At 37.9% G+C, this 26700-nt stretch overlaps 1 protein-coding gene across 1 annotated transcript; it reads left to right on the top strand.

Annotated features, from left to right (window-relative positions):
- The first annotated feature begins 656 nt into the window (after window positions 1–656).
- tacr3a (tachykinin receptor 3a) lies at window positions 657–23244 on the top strand. Its single transcript, XM_063882991.1, has 5 exons — window positions 657–1263; window positions 5546–5734; window positions 6270–6420; window positions 18549–18745; window positions 19361–23244. The coding sequence occupies exons 1-5, from the start codon at window positions 896–898 to the stop codon at window positions 19677–19679; spliced, it is 1224 nt and encodes a 407-aa protein (XP_063739061.1). The 5' UTR covers window positions 657–895; the 3' UTR covers window positions 19680–23244.
- The last annotated feature ends 3456 nt before the right edge of the window (window positions 23245–26700 follow it).

Here is a 26700-nt window from a genome sequence, read left to right as displayed (position 1 = left end):
ATCAAAGTTATATTGGTGTACCCTGAGTCTCCCTCTTATTTGTATATCGAGGGCTCTGCGACCAGAGGCTGACGGACGGTGTGGCAGGCCGGCAAAGTGCAAACTATGGCACTGGATTAACCGGACTTGAACAGTGAAAGACACTTTCTTCCCGCAAAAACGGAACCAGAGTGGAGTTCGGTATTAACCGGATTGGACTTTTTAGTATGGTTGAACCCCTTGTCTGAACTGCATTTTGTATTTGAGTAGTTTATATAAATTGAACATCATTCTAACCATATGTTATTTAAATATCTATACATGGAATGTTTTAAAGTAACTTCGAATTATAAAAAAATCATTTTATACACATATTGGTGTCCTTCTCACTGTGTTGGTGTGGCCAGGAATCCGAATCTTTTAATATAAATTTGATGTTAGTAGGCCATTACATATGCACTGTGGGCTGGCAGATTGTATAGCAGGAAGAGGGAGAGCTTAGTCCATCTGGCATGTATGATCTTTAAAACAGCAGCCACAAGTATCAATCAATCTCTTTCATCGTGTGTGCCATTCGTGCGTCACTGAATGCGCACAGAGCCCTGCCTGCTTCTGCTGCTGCTGGAGGAGAGGATGTGCGCTCACAATTCAACAGGCAGTGGAGGCTACTTGTTACACGATTCTCCGCGTTTATATTAATATTACTTTAAACTGAAAAGTGCAGAACGATTGGAGACATTCACCGCAGGGATCTAGGGAGGAGATGTGCCGCTTTTAGGGATGGTAATGTAATTAAGTTGCGCGCAATGGTGCATACAAGCAAATCTGCTCTCACCATTTCAGCTTTTGACCTCAGTAAGTAGCTCATACTCGTAAAACCTCCAACGCTTTTAAGTATTTCGAAAAGGAAAATAGGATGGCAGCTTCACACAACGGATCCAACATAACGGGGAACTACACCAACCAGTTTGTACAGCCGCCATGGCGCATCGCTCTCTGGTCCGTAGCCTACAGCTCTGTGCTGGCGGTGGCGGTGTTTGGAAACCTCATCGTGATATGGATCATCCTTGCCCACAAGCGGATGAGGACTGTGACCAACTATTTTCTCCTGAACTTGGCGTTTTCAGACGCTTCAATGGCTGCTTTTAACACTTTGATCAACTTTATCTACGCTGCCCACGGGGAGTGGTACTTCGGGGAAGGGTACTGCAAATTCCACAACTTTTTCCCGGTCACATCCGTATTTGCAAGCATCTACTCCATGACTGCGATAGCTGTGGACAGGTGGGCATGTCAAATGCTGCAAGAAAATGATTAGAATAATTAGATGTTATGTTAATCTGTCTCTAAGTCACTTACCCTTCTTTCTCTATAGGTGTAACTTACATATGTGTTGAAAAATGTTTTTTATTGATCAAAGAAGTAATAATATCGATTTAAGATTGTTAAACCCTAATCAAAATCTGGTCTGGATTCTGATACATTGATAATCAATTGTTTTTTAGTGAAGAGGGTTACATCAACAAAGTCATTGAGGTAGGTTATTACATTGTAATGCACACTCCACTTAATACACCTTAACCATGAAGAAGAGATTAATTGTGAGGATCAAATGCACAGAGCATTGTTTTCCAAGAAAGTCACCTAAAGACTCTCATCTCAAGTGCTCCAGCATGATGTTTTGGACATCTTCTCTGTGATTATTCCACTTGGTTACTTTCCACCAGAAGGGGCAGAAAATTGAATCTTGTGTTTTAAAAAATGAAAAAAAAATCAGTCAGTGTGAAGTCTAGCTTGAACAAAAACTGCACTCCATTTGGCAATGCTTATGCAGTTCAACTGACTTAATGTTCTAGCTCATGCCTTCTTGCTCGCAGGAATTCACTATATGGATATTAGTTTAATTATTATTGTTCCAATAGAGTTGAGGATTGCTGCTGATTTTAGTAGCCTTCATATTCAATTCATTTCATAATGAAAGAATGGAGAGGCACTTTCTCCGCAGGGTATCTGCCATTTCAGATCCCCCATCAGCCTATTTCTAACATTTATTTTCTACATTTCACTGCCAATTAATTGTAGATTCAAGGTGTTGTTTCTAAAAGAGTCTGCAATGCAGTCACTTACTGTTTGTGTGCCAACACCCTTGAAAAGATCCCCCATGTCCATCATGCTTTTACACCCTATGATTCTCTGGTTTTCTACCACATGCATTTCTATTATTCATCTTATTTGCTCTTTCGACATTTGTATTCTTTGTTCCTCAATTCTCTTTCCCTTTCCTGGCGCTGTGTGTTCCAGTAATGCGGTGATGCAGTCATCACTATCAGCCAGGCTTTGATACTGATCAGTGGGCCATCATACGTCATAATGTTTGAATAAAGGGATTAGACTGATGAAGGAAGCAGCCACAAGCCGAACATAATGAAAACAAAATGGATTTAGAATCTCCAAGCATGCACAGTGTGTGTCCACAGCTAGTTTTCAAGTGTCACAGTGTGTTTGGGTGTTGTGTGAGGTGTTTTCCTCCTCCAGTTCTTCTCCTTGACATGCAAAGGGAGAAATGCATTTCCTGAAGCTATTCTCATTTTGGCTCCTCTACAGAAACTTCCATGGGTTTGTATTTTCGGCCTGCAGTGTCTGTTTGATTCTGTCACTGTGTACTAAGATAGGGAACATCGGAATGACCTAAATGATGCATATGTAACCTCCGGTCATGCTTTTCCTAACCCCACTATGGTGCTGTCTCCACGCTGATGTTTTGAAATGGCATGAGGCCGCAGTTCAAAATCATCTGTGAATTTGTACTTACTGTTGACTCTCTACAGACAAGTGTGGTTCCATAGGCACTGAAGCGAAGTTAAAAGGTAACTGGCGAAGCCTTGAAGCTTTTTTTGATAACACAGCCAGTACCTTTTTCCATTTCTCACACCTATTTATTATCTTCTTCTGTGGATGATGCATATAAAGTTTAATATCATGTGCAGGTAGAACTGAAGGGGACATACCACTGAGAATAAGAGTAGCTTAGTATATTGGTAAAATTGGTCTGGTTTTTTAAATATGCATCTGTGAGATTCCTGCCTCTACCCCAAAACATTTGCTGTAACTACATTCAAAATCAAAAATTCAGTGAGACAACTCACGTGTTTTATTAATATGTTTATTACAAACAGTATATAGTTTGAGTTTGGCGTCTAGGCTCGGGCCTCATCACTCCACATATTAACATAGAACATTGAGTTATGATTAGATAACTATCCCCTGAGCCTACAGGTGGAAGCTGGGGTGGTGGTGGGGCAGGCGAGCATCGCCCAGGTGAACGCAGCACCAGCAGTGAAGTGAACACATTAGCAGTGTGGAAACAGCAGTAGTAACAGCAGCTGCATTAGCGAGGCAGAGGTAGGCGGATCCAACAGCTTAAATAGAGCACCAGATTAGTTGTTTGGTTGGTTGCAAGAGTGACGAGGGGCGTTATGTGCGAATGTATCATTGGTTGACTGCCTGGACTAGCTCGCAGGCTTTGCCCCGTTAGTCTGTTTATCGAATAGTCAAAAATATTAAAACATATGTATTTTCCTAACCACTTTCCTTGACCTGATCGGATATCTAATGCTGTGAAGGACAGATGTGTGGAAAAATTCAAAGAACTTAGAAAAAGACACAGTGATACAATACGCTGACTGCTCTTACAAAATAGCAAACTGATGTGTTTTTGTTTCGTTTTTAAGCAAGCTGCCACAGTGACATGCTCTACAATTGAAGTAAGATTTATATTTATTTAAATGTACCTGCTGCAAATAGTTGTGTGATGGCATTATCTCCTTTCCTTTGGTAAAGGCTGGTCTAGTGTTCCCTTTGATAATAGAGGGGAAGCACTGAAGCACCTTAGTGAATTTGGTAAGCCCTTATCATGGCTGCCAGTTAATACTCAAGAGGCGTTTCACTCAGTTATAAACCTTCCTTAAAAAGAAAACAAAACTATTCATCTGAACCGTAGTCTCTTTGAAAACTGATATCTGCAAAGTTAAGTGTAATGGAGATTTTGTTCCTGGGAGATATTTATGTGTAGAATAGCTTGTTACAATCCTGTCAGTAACACAAATAACAATTGTGTGACAGGAGGAGAAGTATTGGAGGTGGATTAATACAAACAAACAGAACTCAAGCTATCTGCATTGCTAGATACCCTTACCATTAAATATGCTTTGAAGTTAGTTTTGCAGTAACATTAAGCACACAACTCACATCTGAGAACATTACGCCAACACTTGACATTAAGCTGTGCGCAAGATGTTAGGTTACTCGTGCTGGAATCCTCCTCCAAGTAATCTCTGTGTGTCAAACATCAGGCGATGATAAAGTGAGTGTTTAGCTTGTGCTGTCACAGCACAACTTTTCTAAACAAAACGTTGCCCTGAAAGATTTCTCGAGCTTAAGACAAAACAGATTCCCAGGTCACACAAAAAAAGTTAATTATTAATTTGCTGCGTTAATATCTCTATGATCTCAAAGTGTGTGTTTGGAAACCAAACAGGGCTGTGTGTGTGTGTGTGTGTGTGTGTGTGTGTGTGTGTGTGTTTTCATATTTTTCTCGTGTTTCTGGCAAAACTTCAAGTTGGTCTAGGGCAAAGGAGAGTTGCATAAAGTCGGATGAGGAAAATCAAGATTTGCTTTGTTCAGTGGTTTTAAGTCTATTAGTTCAGTCACCATTGTGCAAGCTCCTTGGATTGGACTGTGTGGCACACACTTGATTGGACATCTAATAATCTGTTCACACACTGCCAACCACAAGGGCCAAAGAGACACTCTGAATAAATGCCAAGCAATTACTGGTAAATAAACGGGGCCTTCTTGTTGTTGTCCCTCAGAGAGTTCCAGTCACTGAGGTGACATGACAAGACCTATTCTTTAGCATCTTATAAAGATTAAATTAGTGCTTCATTGCCTGCATTTACAGCTATTGGTAATCATGAAACATCCTGACATTGGTTAATGTCCAGCTGGTTATCACTTTCCAGTTCTGAGACCTCCACTGTATGGCTCACACACAATCTCATCAGAGGTTGGCGAATACATCAGTTCCTTTGAAAAATCAAACATCAAAGTGTTATTGGACTTGTACCGACTGAGAGATTGAAAAGATTGTACAATATTATTGTAACAGAGGAAGTTGAACATCTTGAATCATATATTGATTTTTTTTTTCTTCAGAAATGTGTAATAAAGCTTAATCACATACAGTACTACTTCCCAAGATACTGTAAATCTGAGGGCGTGGCAAAATAAAGTGATGCAGAAATGAAATTATCCTTTTTTTCACCACTTTAGGAAAATCCTTAAATTAAATATTGAAATAATGTGGAATTACTCAAATACCAGCAATAATTTATGTATAACCATATACCATAACCTGTCCAAGTTGGTGTCAAAAGCATAACCATTCTTAAAGTATACCTGAATAAATACCAACTAAACAGGCAAGTGACTTCCATGGTAATAAAGAGTAAACCAATCAATTATTTGATTTCAACATAATTATGTCTTTCTGACCTCTTCCCTGCAGGTACATGGCCATCATCCACCCTCTGAAGCCTCGTCTGTCGGCGAAAGCCACTACAGGAGTTATCATCTATATCTGGAGTCTGGCCGTGGTGCTTGCTTTCCCTCTCTGCTACTTCTCCACCACCCAAACTTTGCCCCGCAGGACACTCTGCTACGTTGCCTGGCCCCGCATGGCTCATGACCCCTTAATGTGAGGAACATTTTGTAGCCAACAGTAGTTTATCACTATATTCAGCCTCTGCTAACCATTGCATCAGCTTTGTCTACGTTCAAGTGTTGCTTTTTACAAGTTGTTGCATCCAATATTTTTTTGAAAAGTAAAAAAGGATATACCTTACAATTTACGTGTGATACAGCCATCTTCAACTCAGTAAAAATGTCAAAGCACAACAGACCAATATTGAATTGGCTAACATGTGATTTTGCTGGAAATATAGGGATGCTGCTGACTTTGGTCCCTCCAAATGGGTGCCCATGACCTTGGGAACAACAAAGAGTTTTCTGATGTTACTTTTTGTGACATTTGGTTAAACATACTGTATTTTGTTATGGGGCATTTGTTAAAAACGGCTGATGCTGTCTTTCCTATGGACAGTCTCAATCAATAATAAGTAGCGGTCTGTTTGATTTGGCTGAGTTAATAGTAGAATAAAGTGATTGTGTTGGAAATCACGCGACTGTATATATTCTATAAATGCAAAGACTTCGCTTTCTGTTTTTCCTAGGTATCATATCATAGTGGCGGCTCTGGTCTATGTGCTGCCCCTAGTGGTGATGGGCATCACCTACACCATCGTAGGGTTGACTTTGTGGGGAGGGGAGATCCCAGGAGACTCATCTGATAACTACCACGGACAGCTTAGGGCCAAAAGGAAGGTAAGCATGCTTGAGTGGAAATAGTACACCATTCATTTAACAATTCAGATATGACCTGGGGTATCCCAATTAGTAACTGTGAACATGCTGATCTTTTAATGCCACTAGTCAGAGAGCAAGGCATAATCTGTAATGTTCTGCCACTGAGCAGCCTGAGGTTCAAGGTAGTTATTATCTCACAGGAAATGGGGCTAACACAAGGACAATTTGAGTCATTTTGACATAGAACTGGGAGATCTCTTTCTTTATACTGTACAACCAGAAGGCATTTAAAACGTATCTGTCACAGCAGAACAATTATGCACCTTGCTGTTACTTATTGCTTTTAGGGTTTAAGCCTCTATCCTAGTTGATTTGATTGCTGTAGCAAAAACATATTTTGTCTAATTACGGAAATCACACACTACCAAATCTAATCAAGTGTTAAGTTTATCCTGCTGACAATAAAAATAGGCAAGCATACCATCACTCTAATCAGATAAAACACAATAAGGTTATTCTTAACCCAATATGTATAATTCTGAACAAATCTAAATGAAGGGAAAGAACTCCCTTTAAGCTTTCGGTTGTGTAAAATCACCTGAACCTATATCACAGCTTTTAACTTTTCTTTGATAAACTATGCAGCTCCTGCAGGACTAAGAAACCTTAAACTGTGTTTTTCTTCACTTAAGCAAGACAACTTGGGTCTTTAAAGCAATACATAAAATAAATAGGACTATTTCATCTGCTACAGCATATTGCTTCAAACAAGAATACTTGTATGCCTTTTTTATGTGCAGCAAGTAAACACACCTCACTACATTTCAGAGAACAAAACCTTTGTGGTTGTCACCAACACTCAAATCCTTGTCTATACATAGGGACAGGCAAAAGCCCTGAAAAAAAACAGTCTCTTGAGGCATTATTTCTTTCGAGGACATATTTGGAGTCAAGGTCTTTATGTCTCAGCAGCTCATTCAAGACATACTTTTACAATAAGATTGATACTGCTAAAGAATGACTCAGAATATTTAGCAGCAGAAGGCTAAACCTGGATAAATCAGTTAGTAGAGCATAACTTGCACATTCAATTGTGTAATACTTTCTCTTTATATTTCCACTGAAAAACATTACAATGCTTCTGATTTGGTCATCTCACTGTATAATTTCCCTTTGACTGCGCGTGCTCCAGAGCGCAAACAAAATTGTTGCCTATGAGTTCACTGTTGGAAGTGCTTTACCTCTTCACACCTTACTTTTGTCTAATCTCTTTTTTCGTTTCACCTTTTACTAAGAATCAGTATTTCTGAGTCGTCCAGGCAAAAACTGTGTCTGTGGGGAGTGAAAAGAAAGATTTGTGTCTGTGTGTGGATGTTGATGGTGCACAGGAGAATTCAGGGTGTGTCCATTTCGGTTTTTACAATGATACATCAAACAGCCTTTTCTATACACCCTGAGGAAGGCGGTTTGTGCCGCTATGCGTGGGTTGTAACTCTCTATTTTAATATGTATATTCAGTGTCTTGCTTATAGATGTTCAATATGAAACAGCCATCACATTTTAATATTTGAAAAAAGATTGCCTGGGACCTTTTCAAGGGCTTGTTGTTATATTTGCACTGGTTTCAAAAGCAGTTTGCATATTTTTGTTGGGTGAAATGTCTGAATTTTAACATTTAAGCTATAGTTTTGAAGCTAGGCTGTATCTTTCATCCTCCAGCCTGTCTTTCTCACTGGTTTACAAGGTACAGTGTATTTTTCCTGAGGATGAATGTCATGCAGGTTGAGAGTTTTGTGCTTTCAAGCTATAGTCAGAAAAGGTTACAGAAAGGAGAGAACAGCCTGGGGCAACACAGTCAAGCATCACTAGCTGCAACTCAAAAGCAAATGTTTTTACTCTACTCCAGGCTTGTGGCAATAACCCTTAATACATTCATGAAGGAAAACATCCGAAAAAGTGTTAAAACTAAAAAATAGAAACCTTGAGCATTTTTTAGGTACATTTTAATTATAAGGTAGAGGCTGTCATCACATTTAATACCTGCTGTATTTGTAATTGTTAGCCATGTTGGTTATGCCCAATGCAATAGATTACCATTATTGGCCCTCAGTGTTACGTCACTTCTGAAATTTGGATGTTGCATTAGGCACCAACTTCTTCTTCTTCTTCATTTTAGAATGGCAATGGTTGACTTTAAAGCTGTTCTGGAGATTCTAGGAGCAGAAGGTTCTGCTGGATGCTCCTGATTTGCATAAAAAAGCCTAGAACCAATGCTTTGCGAATTAAAAAGCAGTCAATGTGACGCCCCCACTCTCAAAGTGAAAAAAACAGAATGCACTGATAATCTACATAGACTATGATTGGGATTGTGAAAATGACATGTCTTGTGGACAAGTACCAAAAGAGTCCACAGCCCTGGTATGTGAGGCTGTACTTAGGCCCAGCAGTGCTGTGAGAATCATACATATTTTCATAACATATTTGGCACCATGGTGGTGCTAAAGATGTGTAAAGGTGAACTTACAAACACAGTTATTATAAGTTTTTAGCATGTTAACATTTGCTAATTAGCACTAGACCCACTAGACAACCCCAATTCTATGAACAAACTGTTAATAGATGTTGATATACTTCATCAAATACCTAAAAATGTCAGCCTCATGGAGAAGCTACAGTAAAAGTTAAGTGATCAACAAGGATTTATTATCTGGGGCCAATTCATGTCAAATGATGTGCTAAACTAATCAATCAATCATTTATTTATCACATCATGGCCGAGGTCGAGAATTTATTTTTGGTACAGCATGGTGGGTAAGCTGATTACAGTAATGTCAGTAACATCAACATTGTAGACAGATATCACATTAGACACATGACTAACACACAGGACTTATTCTCACAAACAAATATTAATGACATTTAAAAAAACGTTTTTTGCATTACCTCCCTTATGGATACATGAAAAGTGCACCTCCTAGATGGCATCAGCTGGATTTGGTGGTGGGCAGGTTGACAGGGGTCAGAATATTATTTCTATTATTTTCATTGTTTGTTTTTCATGCAGTGATTCAACTGATGGCAGGGGGCTGCCAATAACCTTAGCGGATTTATTAAACTTTTTTTCTGCGCCGTCATCCCAAACTGTTTCGGATGAGTTGAGTATGCTTTCAGGGATGGCTTTGTCAAACTGAGAGAGATGGCTTTGTTTTATTTTATCTTTGCTCCGCTTTCCATTTTTGCCGCTTGTATTGGTGTTCCATTTGAGTGGTTGGCTGATTTGGGTGCCAAGAGATATGTATGATTCAGTGATGGTAATGAGTTCTCCTGAGATGCTTATAGAGGTTTTGGAGAATGGGATTTGCCTGAAATCTATAACGACTTCTTGAGTTTTATAATGTCTTGGTTATTTCAAGGCACCAAGGAGCTGCTTGGGCTACTGTCCGATGGTATTTTTATTCATTGTTGATAATGAATGCTTTTCATCGTAACACCTTACAGGGTTGCGTCCTTTTACAAATTCCTTATAAGACAGGGTTTTCTCCTCAACAGAAAGCTTGTCATCGGTGTCATTTGCAGGATTCATTATTCATAATTGTTTGTTTAAGCGATTTACTGGGTTTATTGATTCGAAAGCAATACTGAAGTCAATGAAAAAGATGCAGGCCTAGGTGTTAGGTGACTCCATCTGTTATAGTGTGTGGGTTTAGTGCTGACAGCATCCTCAACAGACCTATTCACCCAGTAAGCAACTGATAAATATTCATCAGAGGGGTGGTGATGGATTTCCAATAAAAGAGTCAAGTCTGCTTGCACGCTTTCATGACCACAGATGTTCATGCAATAGATCTAATGTCTTTGAGGCTTTGTCAGTTTGGAGGAATTATGGTCCTTTGAGACACTACATTGGCTGAGAGAGGGGTTGACGATGTTAGTGAGCACTGTAGCCAGTTGAGCAACACAGTTGTTGAGTTTGAGTTCCAAGTTTCCATGAATTGGATAACAGTTATATTTTTTGCTTTGTGTTTAAGTGTTTCATATAAAACAAGGAAGCTTTGGAGTGAAATCCGCGGATATTGAATCGTGTTAACCCTAGCCAACAGCAGTTTGTGCTGTGAGCGCAGCCTCCAAGACTGAACAATGCCTTTTTGATGACGGAGTACAGCACTGTGATTTTTTTCTGCCGGAGTTAAGCTTTTCTCAACCCAGAACAGAGTCGGCAAATTGCGCTGCAAGCTCAATGACATCTCTATGACATGTCCAAATTGCACCACTGTATTTTAGGTCAAAGTAAGCTTTCATGACAAATATATAACTGTCTCTGAAAGTTAATGTCAACATCGGCTACATGCAATTTAATGTTTACAGATAAAGCCATTTTCTTTATTTTGAGACAATTAGTTCTACCATTAGGCTTATGTTTTTGCTTGATTGTATATTTTCATAAAATCAACAGGCTATGTTGTCTTGATTAATATTAGGTTGTCACAACAAAGATATTTCAAGCAATGTCAACGTTGCACTAAATGGGTCAGAAATGTACCAAATTACTATGGCAATAGTCATCAACACTCATGACTCCTTCGTGTCCATGTCAGGTGTCATGTTATTGTTATGAGAGTGTCTTGACAGTCTTTAGCACATCCTTTCAAATAAAGTGTCTTCATATAAGGAGACATTTAGGATTTATCCATGTCCTGAATGTATCCATGGTGCATATTGCTCAGCATCAGCAACCCTCTCAAAGGATTGACAAAGACATTTATTGTTGATCAATAGTATAATAGTTGTGAACTTAAATGAAAAGAACTAATGAACTGAAGGTAAGATGTGGGAAATGGTCATTTCGAACAAAACATGGAGATTGTGATAATGGGAAATGAAACAATAAAAAAGTTAATCTTCCTACCATTTCTCATCATCTTTTATGAGACCCAGATCGATATCATTGTCTTGAGTTAATCCATTCAGCTACTACCATCATGCCACAGGTGTTATACTTTCAGATCATTCCTGGTGCTGTGCGATCGATATGTCAGTTTAAAGTGCAGCACTAGTGACCTGTCATAAGCCTGCTGTAAGGCTCTTTCAGACAATCTGTATTCCACTTTTGTTGTAAGCACCATAGATCAACAATCTTCTTTTCTGTCTGCACACACACAGACACAATCATGCACACGCACGCACACACACACACACACACACACACACACACACACACACACACACACACACACACACACACACACACACACACACACACACACACTGTTTGACTAACTACACTGCTACAGTGTATTAAGGTGACCTGCAGAGATAATGGGACATTTCTAATACTTAATCGACTGGTGTTTTTGTCCTTAAAGTGTGCACAGCTAAGTCCAAATTGATCTATATTTTAAAGAATCCCAACAGAACAATTTCGTAAGGGTCGTTGGCCATTAACCAAGCCACCCTGTAACACAAAAGATTTGGCTGCTTCCATTTAAGAGTGAATGCTGGCGTGAAGTACTGTGGTCACAGCCTTGTAGCCTGCTGCAGTCTTTCTTTACACCAGTAATTGCCTAAGGCCATTCTTGAATTAAGGCTTTCATTTTGTTCAGACCCCCCATCACCTTCCTACTCTTTCTTGCAATGGCTTTTAACTAGCCTCGAAGAGCAACCCTGTCTCATAGAAACAAGATTAATGCAATTCTTGAATAAAGTCTTTATAGGCAATTGAAACATTATAATAAGGATTTTAGTGAGTGTCAACTTTAATCCTCACTTAAGAAGAGTTTCAAGGTTTCAAGGTTTCAAGGTTTTATTGGTCATATGCACAGCATATACAACATATATGTTGGCAATGAAAATCTTATGTCCCATGCTCCTCCAACAACTCAACATACATGGTGCAAATAAGATAAATAAAATAGTGCAAAAAGAGAGAAGAATATTTACAATAACAACAATAAAGATTTGAGGATGTGAAATATATACATATGTGGAATACATTGAGAGTATTTAAATACTTTACGCTGTTGAATGAGGAGGTATGGACAGATGCATATGTATAACAGATGTATATGGCAGAAATGTATAATATATAGATATGTGTACTATTTGTTCTTCGTTTCACATTTCAAATTGTTGGTTGGACTCACTCATTCTGGCTTCAAGCTAACTAATAGCTACTCATTTACTGGATTAATGAAGAAACATAAATCTATTGCTGGGCCAAGCCCCAAGCATGGTACAATCTAACTCTATTTCCATTTTATCCATTAAAAACTTCATTAGCATGCAGCTTTCATTACTTTTTTTCATCATCAAACTAATATCTTTTCTTCATCTACTCCCATTTGTTTCCAACTGCTTATTTGAATTTTGATGTGAAGTGGTGTAGTCATGGAGATTTTGATCGCGAGGTACAGTGAGTCAGTATAAAGAATTTACTGCGGCTTCTTTTAATTCTTTCTTGTTACTCATGTATACAAGTCATCTGGCTGTGTAGCAACATCAGCACCACCTCATAATAGTTAGACCTTAAGAAACTGTTTGAAATGTACCCATGACCACCTAAAACTTCTCATTGACACAAGTCATTACTAACAAAATGCAGTTTAATAAAACTCTATTGGCTCCGTATATTTTAGAAAATATTTGAAGGTTAATGTACTTGTTTTAAAGCTCATAATAGTTAGGGATCAGCCTACATTGCATATGTTGTGTCGTGTTAGTGCTGGGTTTTTTAAACAACCATAAAATTGCACAAGAATATGTTAAGACCTGTTACTCACTTGCTCTCCATTGGCAGACTATTTTTCTACATGTGATATTATCTCACATTTTGTGTGTGTCATGCCCATGAAACAGCATATTCTGTATTTCACATTTTTTTCCAATGAAGTCGGTGGTATATGTTGATTTTCAGGTCTTAAAGCTATCCTTTTCTGACAATGTGGATGCAATGAATGAGGGACACTGTGTTCAACAAGTCTGCCTCCAGAAGAAATTAATATTTCTAATTTGATGCAAAAAATCATCATAGTACATTCTGCTCCAGCTGTTCCACATTTCCATATTTTGCCATGATCAACAAAGTTATATGCGGGGTATGCGAGGCTGCATGTAAACAAGACTATTAGTGGAACATTAATTTTCATTAGCAATGTAAACTTTTTCATGGAGTACTTTTTTTTTGCGTTGTATAGGAACACTGTATCTTGCACGTGTTAAAGAAGTCCCTGCTTCTCATCAAAAAACATCTTGGAAAATCTGGTTTATGTTTATTATTGAGCGCTTCATTTGACTAATCACCATTACCGTCCTACACAATCTCTGCTCTTTTGGCTAACATCTCAATGGATTTCTTTACATCACTGTGTTTTCCTGCCAACATTGATGGAAAAACATGCTCCTGTAGATTCACTCTTTACAACATCAGGAGTATTTGTCTCCTACTGATCCAGAAGGCTCTACAGGCCAATAACCTCTTGTCATCACACATGTTGATTACTGCAAATCCCTCCTGGCTGGCCAGCCTTCATGTGCTATCAGACTCCAATACTCCGCACTCTACGCTTGCTTTCAGTAGCTGCCCAAAACTGGTTTGGGCAGCTACTGAAAGCCTACCTGTTTCACCTCCACCTTTGACATAAAAATAAGAACTGTAACTGTAGCTGAAGCTGCCGAGTGCTAATAAAATGTGTTATTAGTATCTCATCTGATTTACACGATGTGCTCAGTAGGTGTGATATTCTACTAGCAGGCATGCCTAAACATGTTTCAGCGAAAACAATTCTGCCTATGGGTATTTTCAGTTGTGCCCCTAGCTTGCTGACAACAAGGAACTAGGAAAATCCTTACAATCTATTTTTTACTTTTAGTTCCACTCTCCTCTTCGCCTCCCCTTTCCATGTCATGATGAAATTGCCTTTGGATTACACAGACATGTTTCTATGGGCTACTTTCATGTGGATTGAGCCTCCATACTTGAAAAGTGGAGTGAATACAAACATTTTGGATTCTACACTCAACATGATGGAAAGGTGTAACAGCACTGTTACTGCAGGTCAAAGCCAAATGCTTACAATCTCTCCTGGTTAGCATTGGTACCTTCTAACACGAAAACCACCTATGTTCAATTATAAGGCATAGGTGGAATACATATTCTACCCTGGGTATCTTTCATCCACTAGCCTGCTGCCTTCCTATTATGTTGGAAGAAAATTGCCTTGACCATGAAAAATTATTTGATTAAAATCGATAGAACTGACTAGTTTATTCTCAAAGACAGGCTACAGATTCACTGCAGGGAGTAGCTGTTGGCTCAAGAGAGACATGTTTTGCATTCATCATAAGTGAGGATTTTGATGTGAACTACTTGCATGAATTCACTGTATGCTTATGAAAGAACCATAACCTTGGGTGTATTTTGCTGCAAAGACGGAAAATCCGAAAAAATAAAATCCAACAAGGGCAAAGTGTCTGCCACATGATACCTTAAAGGGCCATGAAGCATTAAAGCTGCCTCACCTGCTATGGTGGGGAAAATCTAGTAAACCTTTTGCAAGTAGCAGAAGGAGAAAGAGTATATGTGCTTTCTGCTACTCTTTACTTTTAATGTTGCAAACCCATGTGAAACACCATATGATTACAGAGTATATCTTTATAATTTACAACATTGGGATAAGCTCGTTGGCTGGTTAATTCCATGTCTCTGATCTTTCTCTTGGGACTGGGATCAGAAAACATGTGAATATGATCCTAAATCTACAAAACACAATATAACACCTTGTATTCCAGCATGTATGCCAGCACAATAGTATGAGTAGTCTGAATGCAGGACTCTTCAGTACACTACCCATTATTATTCTTATTATGTGACATTTTTTTCTCTATTTGAACTTTTTTCTCCACTGGTCTTTGGAGTGTAGCAATCATAAAACATCAAAGTGGTAAAGGGTAAAAAGACATCCTCCCTTTGAGGTTTGCTTTAATGTATGTAAATGTCTTATATTTGTTCTTCACTCATCCAATATTCTCTCTGCTCTGTCTGAGCCAATTTGTGTTGGATTTTCAAGTTTAATCTTAGTATGAAAACTGTCAAAGGGTCTCTGAATGTGAACATATGTACATTCACGCAAAAATGTACTCACGCATGATCAGTATATCGGCTGTATAGTAACCGTGAGCAACATAAAAAAATGTCATCAAATTAGATATCTTCTGTTATGACATTTTTCTAATTTGATTGTTCAAATTAGAAAAATGTATTTGCTACTCCTGCACTTGTGGGGTGCCCCAAGGAACACATTTGTGTCCACTTTTATCATTTACACGCCCATGCTGATGATGCACATTTTTCTGTCCTTGTAAAACCTTGGTTCGTCTGTTTTAAAAAAACATTCAAGTGGAAGACCGTCTTACATTCTACCTAAGTCACTTAAAAGAAAAAGTTAGCACAGTTTTACGTTTACCGTATTTTGTTTTGTGTTTATTGTTCTTTCTGATTTCTTATCTATTTCCTGTCTTTATGCCTCAAAATCCTCGCGTATGTTTGCCTTCGATGGTTGCAATATTATAAAACACTTTATAAGCTTTAAAATATACTGCCATTAATAACTTTGAAACAGAAACTCTATAGATTTCTTTGTTCGTTGCTATTTGTGCACTAGTTAGGCCTTCAACTTTCATTCAAAGTTTTGCAGAATGCCGATGCTCAGCTTAGAACATTATAACACGCAGCCATGCTCTTACTATCAACAATGTTATATAACATGAACAAAAGACATTGCAAAGGCATTGAAATATGTTCTCTCACATTTTCATTAATCCCCATCCCAGACAGACATTTTGTACATCCCAGAGTCCAACAATGTTTAAATAAACCATTGCATGAGCTAACCTAAACCTCCTGTGCTTTACAGGATATACTTTCAACATTGTTTATTTAACTGCATGAGCAAAAGACTGTATGGGTAATGGCTTTATATAATACTCAAAATATTGGGCCCCATGGATTTTACAGTAGAAACTTGGGATGGATGCACGTTCTGGCAAATGTTATAGTTGCCAGTGTATAATGCTCACAGTATTTTCAAAATTCAACCCATGCTGTGTCAGCTTGTTCCTTTCTGTTGCTGATAAATAGTTAATAACACAGGCACATTTACATTTATTTGTTGCTTAATTAGAGCATAAACCTCTTGAGTGAGGAATTTAGTTTCATAATTAGAAAATAATTCATTATGTGCACAGTTGCATAGCAAAAAAGAGTATGCCAAAACAATGAATGTGTCAAAGCAGAGACATGCTTTACACATTCAATAAGCCAGCCTCATATAAAATACCCTGTGTGTTTACACAAAATATGTTATATGGAGTGTATTGAGTTCATTGGCAGTCTAAATATGGACTGTTTAAACAAAACCCAAGAGCACTTGGCAAATGTTTCTTCTCCTCAAGTTTATTCACATGTCGATCCTATTGAGAAACTTAACGTTATTCAATATGAAACGACAGCTTCAAAACAAAAAACTGTAATACATTGTGTTTTAATATGCTGCTAAAAATAGTGCCCAGAAAATACAATAATTCTGTTTTAGTAAAAATAAAATGATTTGCTAACATTATAGTGACCAAGAAGTAAAATGGGATCAGAGATTCTAGCCACTTCCACTCAGACAGTGTAGGGAGTGAGGAGGATTCTTTGGGAACAGAGCATATCACAAGGGATGGAAACATTTACACTGCACCCATAACAACTAGTTTGGTCTTTACGTCTTTTGATTAATCTTGTTAATGAACTTTCGCCACTGTTTAGCAGCCTTCCAGCACCGTTAACGGCATGTCATAAACTTCTTTGAGACATGCACTCAAAACAAGAGGTGTCAGGTCCTCTGTTTAGTTTTCGGGAGGAATGCAATGATGTCTGTTTTGTCTCTGGTAGCGTGCCTCGGCTCCCTGCTTTGGAGAAGCCATGCACTGTAATGGATTGTGTTCCCAGTTATCACACAGAGACAAAGCACAGCCGTTCATTAATTTCACTCCCTTGAATTGCTCAATTATTCATAAAAAAAAAATAGATGGATGGATATTTTTTTTAATATAATGTGTGTTACTACTAGAAGCACTGTTTAATACCGTTTAACTATTTACCATAAGTTAAGATAAAGAACAGTCTATCTTTCTTTACCCTATAACATATATTTCAGCAAAATTCAGCCCAGCATTCTAGGAACTCTGCATGCCACAATCCATTTCCATCATGTAGTAACAGTGTTCACTTAACACACACAACTACTAAGTAAGACAGGCCAGAACATGGTGTTGGTGCAGTCTTGACTTTGCAGATTTTCAATTTCAGATTCACTTTCTATCACAGATGGCTAACTTTCAACACAAGATAGTAACTCTAGTGCTTAGGCTATATCTAATATGTGTCTTTATTTCACATTGATGTGTTATGTGTTGTGATTTGTATAGTTTTTTCCAGTTTGTTCTGGACCCCCTTGACACAGAGTATGCATCTCAAGGGTTTTATCTTGATGCAATATACAGCCGCGGAAAAAATAAGTGACCCCGTCACCATTATCATTATTTCTTGTTTTATTATTTATAGGTAAATACATTTTTTTAAAATAATTGTATTCTATGAAATACTGACAATTTTTCTCTGTGTTGGAATTCAGCAGACACTGGAATGGCTGCCATACATGTAGAGACAAAGATTTAAGAACAATTTGGAGTGATCTCTTAATTTTTTCCAGAGCTGTGTATGCATTTGATAGACTCTATACCAGACATGTCTGTGCTAATTTGAAAAGCCCTGTAGTACATGGACATTTTGTATGATCAAACAAACAACAACAACAACAACAACAACAACAACATCTTACTCTACTGCTTTCCATAGCATTTACCAGGTTCTGCCAAAATGCTGCAGTTTGGAAGCTACTAAAATGAAATACTCCACATTTTACCCCCAAAGTTGCAGTTCCAAGGAAGTGACAGGTTAGTAGTGGTTTATGATTTCCTGCGTCATTTCCTCTCCTCACACAGTGCTGTGCTTCACTCTGTCTCTTTCCAGGAATCCTAAACACAGCTACTGTACCAATGAGAGCTTGGGAATGTTTCTCATCCTCGTTCCTTTCTTCCTCTCGCAGGTGGTGAAGATGATGATCATTGTAGTTGTGACTTTTGCCCTCTGCTGGCTGCCCTATCACATCTACTTCATTGTGACGGGTCTAAACAAGCATCTGAGCAGGTGGAAGTACATCCAGCAGGTTTACCTTTCCGTGCTGTGGCTGGCAATGAGCTCTACCATGTACAACCCAATCATCTACTGCTGCCTCAACAGCAGGTGAGTAACAAGAGTGTGGTGTTGGCATATGAACTACTACTGACAGCTCTACTACATGAAACAACAACAGTGGGCTTTATCTTTTTGTTCAACCATATTGTTTTCACTGGGTGTAATACAGTTAAGTCCCTCTTGAGTTATATGAGGTACTTTATAAGTAGGATCAATGGTATTCTGGTCATCTCATTGGAAGGATAATGTAGAGTATCTTAAATGATAAAATGCTTTATTAATGAGTTGTTATGACAGTTTAGAAAAAGGGGTTTGAGTGAGGATATTGCTCTTAAAAATGTAATTATTTTTGTGTCTCAAAGAATAATTGCATACTGAAAAAGCTCCAAATCCAGGATCCCAAGTAGTACTGTCAGTTTACTGTTGATTACCGTCACCATAAATACTGCACTTCCACATCACAGGCTTCTATTTCATCACTTCCCAAATATTTAGAACCGTGTTACATTAAAATAACCACACAGTTTACACTTTATTATAAACGACTGGTTCCTTATTTGCCTATTTAAGGAAAATATCTCAAAATACCCACTTCACACATGTACTTACTTTACTGCCCTGTGTTTTTCAACCCTTTCCCTCTTCCTCTTTGTGTGGCACCAGGTTTCGAGCTGGCTTCAAGCGTGCATTTCGGTGGTGCCCTTTCATCAAGGTATCCAGCTACGATGAGTTGGAGCTACGCTCAACCCGGATGCACCCGACACGCCAGGGCAGCATGTACACGCTGTCCCGAATGGATACCACAGTGGTGGTAGTCTACGACCCTGCTGAGGGCAATGGCGATGGAAGGAAGCACTCCCTGTCCGGTAGGAAGCGAAGCTACATCACATCACGCCACACGGAGATCACTGCAAGCAACGGTGGCAGTGTGCAAACGCAAAATGGAGGGGCTCCAAGCGCTCAACCTGAAGAGTTCTCTTGAAGTTTATTCTCACCAACATACACACAAACATATGCATGTAAGAAATGTACACACATCATGCTCCACACATTGTATACAGACAGTGCAAAGAGTTTTGCTTTATTCGCTTTGCTTGATTAGACTTAGAAGCATTGTATTAAGAGGCTCTTTTAACCACATGGATGAACAGATTATTTAAAACTGAATCTCGATTGAAAATATAGATTTTTAAGCTTCTCTTGAGCGTAGATAGATCGTTGAGCAGGTCAGCTTGAAATGAATGTTATTAGCAGTTTTATTTAAAAGTTACACAGCTCAATCAAGTCCCTATCAATTGTTTGGCTACTTATTCCTTAGTATTTGGTGTCAGCTGATATCGAGGGTGATCCCTAATTATTTTGTATTATATGCTATTACATTTTTTCCTACATAAGGCTCTAGACCAGACTGTGTATAATCCCATTCTGTTGCCTAAACCAATAAGGTGATATTTTTGCTTTGTTTTGTTTGTAAACAGGGCTGCTAATTACAGTGGAGCAGATTTCAATCCAAAAAGCAGATAACAAGTCTGGTCTGATGTTTATATTATGTCTGGAGAGGAGGGTTGATGTGGAAATGGGGCCTGTTTCACAAAATCTCACAAAGGATTGTCCTTCCAGAGAATGAGTTTTAAGGGTTTGCAATCCTCATGCAGGGCTTGCCAGTAGGGTGTATGTTTTGATTAATGAGACTTCTTAAAATCAGCAGCATGTTTATGTGCAGGCATGTAATTTATCCATCCAATCATTTTATAAAATGTAACTTTATTGTCTTTGAGGGGAAATTTATCTTGCAACCAGGAACACACTGATATTCTCAATGCTTCACTTGGGTACAGAAACATATAAATGGATTTAAGGATACATGAATACATGCTCTACTTATCTACCCAACACTCTCTGGTGAACTCAAACTCCAGCTGTGGTCTTGCAGTGAATGTTCATGAGTTTTGTCTTTGGATGGTGGCCTGAACGGAGGGGCCGGGATCTTTTTCCAACTTTTTTTGCTTTTTTTTTTTTAAAGTTGCCTACTCCAGCTTTAATTTAATACTGTCGGTAGCTGTTTCATTGCAACACATTGAGTTCATTCTGCTCTGATTGAAATTAGCATAGCTATACAGTCAGTGCACTGCTGTTTCGTAATGTTCACTGCACGGTTTAAATGATTGTTTAAAAAATCAATCAGTTCTGCTTTGAGCTTCACTGCTAGGACTGTAAGACCATCTCATAATGGAGATAATCCGAAAATATGCCATGGTGATTGTAATTATGTAAGTATGTCAAAGTTTCCATGTAAGTATACTCTGAACTTTATGTGATGCAAAGGATGCACTCTGCAATTATTTCCCCTGAAGCCATAAATGAGCTGAATTGGAATGGCTGTTGATTAAACCCCATTTGGCTGAATGTGTGGCTTTGAGTCTGACTCTGAAAGCATTGAAATTGCGCTTGGCTTCCAGTTATGTAACGGTTGTAAAGAACATGTTTTCTGTAACTAGCAACAACCCAGAGGCAAAATCCAGTTTTACAGCACGTCAATAAAACAGGCTGCTACAAAGTGAGCAGATTGAAAGCGTACCAACCAACTACAGACTAGTGATTCAATGTCTCTCATATTGACATTTGCAACCAAGTGAATGAAAACATAAAGGAAGCTGCACAGTGAAGTGCAACCTTCATGTTCTATAATGTTCTTTTTAATGCCTTCATACAATGTGTAATGAGAAAGCATTTTGTTATTGTTGGTGTTTTTTCAACTCCCTGCTTCTGTGCTCATCAATTGTTGAAACTGTACCAAGCAATCACTAGCCTGTGCCATGTTGGGTTTACAATATCATTATATATGATTATAAGTGAAACCATACTGTGACAAGTTTATATAAACCATACTGTAGAAGCAGTGCACACGCTATGGCTCTGCGCAGCAACACCTACACACACGACTCACTGCTAGAAACTAAGATTCCTGTTCATTACACTTCAGGGTTATTCCCCATTACACAGACCTTCTTAAAAGATACTTTATTTGGTATATTTGTTTACGTGTAGTGCTAGTTGCATTAAAATCTAAATTTGGAGTTGTGTCCTTTGTAATATAAAGTTGTTATTAATGTTAATAGATAGCAAAAGGGTTCCAGAGATCCATCTTGTCCTGTTCAAAAGAAAATTAAAGCTTACATCTTCTAGATTGATTGATATGTTTCTAAATACATTATAAATGTCCTTAATTATTCTTACCAACAGTTCTGAATGTGAGACATCTTGAAAGTATTTACTCAAGAATGTGAAAAAAATAAGTTGTGCATTTCAGTGCGATGTATTTTTATGTTGTCTAAAAAATATATTGAAGTTGGTTAAATATTTGTATGTGGTAATTGATCTAATTTGTTGATTCTCTGTATAAATATGTGTGTTTTGTATGAATGTACAGTACAATCTGTGCCTATTTATGTGAAGTGGTAACCATATTGTTTGTGGTGTTGTTAAAGGATAAGTTGTTGATTTCGACCAGAGCCTACATTTTTGTTTCTTCGCACCAAACCATTCTGATGTTGAGACAACTTCACTACATTTACTTATTCAACCTACTTAAATACACTTTTACTGCTTTTATTCAACAACTATACCATGTTTCATATAATGAGACGTCTGATAGGTTTTCTGCTCTGCATTGGTCAGTGATGATGTATTTGCTTAATTATAGCTTCATTGCAACTGTGTCCTTTACAGTAACAATAGTGTTATTAAGTGACATGTCATGATTATGAATAAATGTAGCTGTTAGTAGTCCAATTTAATGAATGAAATGAAGGATTATTTGAAAACTGAGCAAAATGGTATTGTTTGTTGTCTGAAACAATGCAATCTACTGTAGTAATCCGCAACCTTTAAATATCTCAATTTCAACACATTTTCAACCCCTCAGGCAGCAAACTGCATTTATAAAGGAGAATGTTTTCCTGCTGGAGCTGTTACCTCCGCGACCCTGACGGAAAAGCGGGAGAAGATGGATGGATGGTTTTCCTGCAATTACCTTTACCACATCTCATAAATACCTGTACATGTAAGCTTTAGGACTTTTGCGTAATGAGATCTTTATCCTGTAATGGCAATTTCCTTCCATATCTACCTCTTTCCAGCTTGTTAAACATTTTACATATATAACCTATAAACAGGAAGTAACTCTATTGAAAACCGGCATCCATAGAAAAACGAATGTTCTTTAGCATTACGTCTTTATATGTTAGAATTAAAAGAAAAAGTAAATAATAAACTGTCACATCAGCCTTTGAGTTGCAACACCCAACAAAGTATGTTAATGTGTGTAGTCTTAAACATAAATGACTATGTATACACACTCACTTTAAAGTGCAGAATGGATTTCTGTCATTCTGTTATTTTTAGTCCAACTACTCATGCTCTATTTTAGGAGTGCAGTCACGCAATTGAAATGCAGTGCAATGTCAATCATCAACATAATTGAGATCAAATCAAATGTTGTGGATTATAACATTTAAAGAAAATCTGAAAATGTCTTGTCGTCTCTGTCTTGCTACACAACATGGATTAATAAACAATTCTTACTGCTACACAGAGTAAAAACATTTTCATGCAGAGGGGGTTTACGTTCCAGACTGCCATGTGTTTCTTGTCTCATAAAAGTAGTCAGTCTGTTATAGGGAACCATCTGAAGTTTTACATTTACACCAAACAAAAAAACAGCTTTCATGACATCCCCTAGCCACAGTTTTGGTATATGATATGCTCAAGGATAAACACTGTAAGGATAAATGATTACTGCACGGTGAAAACTCTTTGACACAATGTGTGGGCAAGTGGGAAATATGGGAAAATATAGATATTTAAAAGGAATCAGTTTAACTTCATTGCGACAACAAAAAGTCTAGCTAACACATTGAGCCTGCTTGCCAAGTTTAACAATGAGACAGACCATTTCTTATTCTTTCTTTTTATTTGCATTCATTCTTCTGCTGCATCGCATGGACTCCTTGTTTTTAATTTCAGGGTATTCTCAAACATGATCGCAGAATAGCTGGCCTAACCTAAAAGTTGCTTTGAGAATTGTGTGTTTATAGCCTCCAGATGTTCGGTCGACTGACAGATGTGTATGTCACCAGGCAACATACATCTTACAACCACCTTTGAGATTTCTTGATCACTCTGACCTTTTAGCTTATTTATGAGTATTTCTGCAATGGACACAAAAACCTCAAACAAGATTTGTTATAGAAAAAGATCACCTATACAAAGAATAAAATAACATTAAGGTAAATGATAAAAAACACAGGTGGCCGCTGGTGGCTAAGATAACTTTTGGTTAGACATGTTTTTTTTTCTTGTTATAATGAGTCCACAGCTTATCTACCACAGTAGGCATCCTGGGAAATGTAATGAACCATCAACTGAAACTGAAGAAGACGATAATGCCTGACGGAAAGAGAGAGAACGGGAGCATACAACAAAAGATAAATCAACCTGGAATGCATTTACCACCATTGAAACTAGCAAAGTAACGTTATATGTCAATGTCTGAGGGTGTATTGTTTTTTAAGGATAATTTGACATGTAGGAGCAGCATGGAGCGGTCCTGGAAATGTCAGTGGTTTTGCAGTCTAATGGTAATCTGAAGTGTTAAACTAATGTTCCTTTAAGAAAACCATTAACTTCTATCATCACATTTAATTTGTTTTGTATAAAAAAAGAAGGGGGATGTTCAGACCTGATCCTCTCAGATTCTACTTCAATGAACATTAGATTGTAGAATATAGATACGTAGTGCTGGAATATTCATTCCTCAAGCACATAATGGTAAATTATTCATTCCAGCTGTATTAAACTATTATTTTACTCCAGAGTGGTGAGCACTGCTAAATAAGGCAATAGGTATGCAGCAGCTTGTCTCTGCTTTTCAACACTGCTTTATAGTTCAGTCTTGTCTGGCAGTTCATCACTCAGGAATGTTTTGTATAATGCATTTTAGTTTTTAATTGTTTGATAAAGAACAAGATAGAGGAAACCATTTCATATAATAAAGTACAGAACCAGCAAAACAGTACAATTACTCTTGAGGTACTACATTATAGGAGTCTTTTTCCAGCTCAATTTATCTCCTATGCTGATGGCTTGAAGCTAAATAAAAAAAACATAATTCACCATTGTAATTGTAACACAACAACGCATGACTCCTGCAGAGGAGAGCCGGTCTGCTGGTCTGTGTCAGACTACTTGGCAGGTCATTCCTTTTAGAAACAGGCTCTTACCCACCCAAACACCGGAGAAGCAAAGTAACATAAAGCTGTAATTAATGTTCCTGTCAAAATAAACAATTTTATATCTAGTGGTTAAAATAATTTACTGCTTCTACTCCTCTCAACAGAAAACAGGTTTTATTGTTCATGCCACACATTTTTAGTGAGACGATTGTTAGTAAGCTTCGTAAATCCGTCCAGGTGCCACCATTCATAGTGAACACCTTTTGCTCTTTTGTGTCCCCACTAACACTTCTAACAGTAAATATGTTTAACTGCAATCCTATGTTTTCCTTAAAGCCGTTTAAGAACAAAAAGCAATTTACATATTTTGGTATTAGGCACTGTTAAAGAATTCATTAGAGTTATTTTAATAGGATTCACCAGTGAGGGGTGGTCTCTCCAATCGTTTAAATCCAAGGAAAGAAAATGTGCTGCGCCATTTTATTTTTGTCAGAAAAAACCTCTGTGAATTACATTGTTTTCAGAAGAAAGTTTTCAACCAGTGTAAAGAATATCATGGTAAATGTTTGATGAAGGAACTGAATGTGACATCTTCGCTCCTGACCTAAACTGCTTTGATAAGATATGCAGTCTGAAATCTGAGATGTAAATGGTTTGTGGCAGTGGAATGTCACTCTGTCAAGTAATAGGTCTGTATCTTTGTTTCTGAGAGTCCGTGTGTCAATCCCGTAATTCTGATCTTACACCAAAACACAAATTAAATAACTATCACAAAAAGCCATAAGGGTCTGTTTTTTTATTTCCTTCATTTTTCATTATTAGATTTTGTAAATTTACAGCCATGGATAAGTCCACTTTATTATGCAGTGCAAAGGATATTGTACACAACGGCATGATTCATTCCAGTTCATTCATTTTTTTCTTGCTCTTTTGAACATGGTTGAATAAATATTTAAGGAAATCATGTGTGGATCAAGGCATGAATTATCATAATGAGAGAGAGTACAGTGCCTGTATCACAGAGATTTGTGAAAATGTTTCAAGAAGCCCTTGCTGTGCTGGCTTACATGGAAACCAGTGCTTTGACTTGTCAAAAAGACCTGATGTGTGTAGCATTTTAGAAATAGTACATATATAAAATCACATGCTTTTACAGAGATATACACTCAAAATTATAATGACTTTAACTACTTGATGTGAGCTTATACTAAGCTGAGGCAAATCCATCTTAATTACCTTGATTGGAAACACCTGTGGGAGAGACCATTTGGGTTTTAATCAGGGTTTCATGGAAGACATTTTGAAAAGTCACAGGAGGAAAGGCACAGGTGTTAACAGCAAACTTAATGATGTTAGATCTCCATGGGAAGTGAACTACCGACAAAGCCTGAGCTGGTCCAGTGAAGCCTTTCGTGATCAGGGCACTGACCTGAAACCTCGCCCTCAGTGAGTAAACCAAACCTCCCGCCCAGACACTGTGGATGTCAACAAAACACAGAGATCGGTCTTTTTCCGACAGAACTACATTCCATAAGTTAACTGCATTACAAGGGACATGTTTCATCTTGCAGATTATAGTACCACTTTTAAACATGTGGTTGAGATTGTAAATTCAAAGGAAACAAATTTAAAAAAGGACATGGTTTAAACTACTAGGTTTTGTATCCTTCGCATTAGGTTTAGATAAGGCACAAACACTTGGGGTAAAGTGTAATGTTAGTGTTCTGTATAAGAAGCACACCAGTGAAATCTCAATATCAAACATAATCC

The sequence above is a fragment of the Eleginops maclovinus genome, chromosome 5 (assembly GCF_036324505.1).
Source record: "Eleginops maclovinus isolate JMC-PN-2008 ecotype Puerto Natales chromosome 5, JC_Emac_rtc_rv5, whole genome shotgun sequence".
In the NCBI taxonomy this organism is placed as follows: domain Eukaryota; kingdom Metazoa; phylum Chordata; class Actinopteri; order Perciformes; family Eleginopidae; genus Eleginops; species Eleginops maclovinus.
The sequence above is the reverse complement of the archived record's forward strand: the minus strand, read 5'-3'. Positions and strand labels throughout refer to the sequence as shown.

Excerpts from the sequence above, each read along its gene's own strand:
- tacr3a (XM_063882991.1), top strand. The coding sequence starts at position 896 with ATGGCAGCTTCACACAACGGATCCAACATAACGGGGAACTACACCAAC. Across the intron at positions 5,735-6,269 it reads ATGGCTCATGACCCCTTAAT|GTATCATATCATAGTGGCGG; the intron begins GTGAGGAACATT and ends TGTTTTTCCTAG. Across the intron at positions 18,746-19,360 it reads TACTGCTGCCTCAACAGCAG|GTTTCGAGCTGGCTTCAAGC; the intron begins GTGAGTAACAAG and ends GTGTGGCACCAG.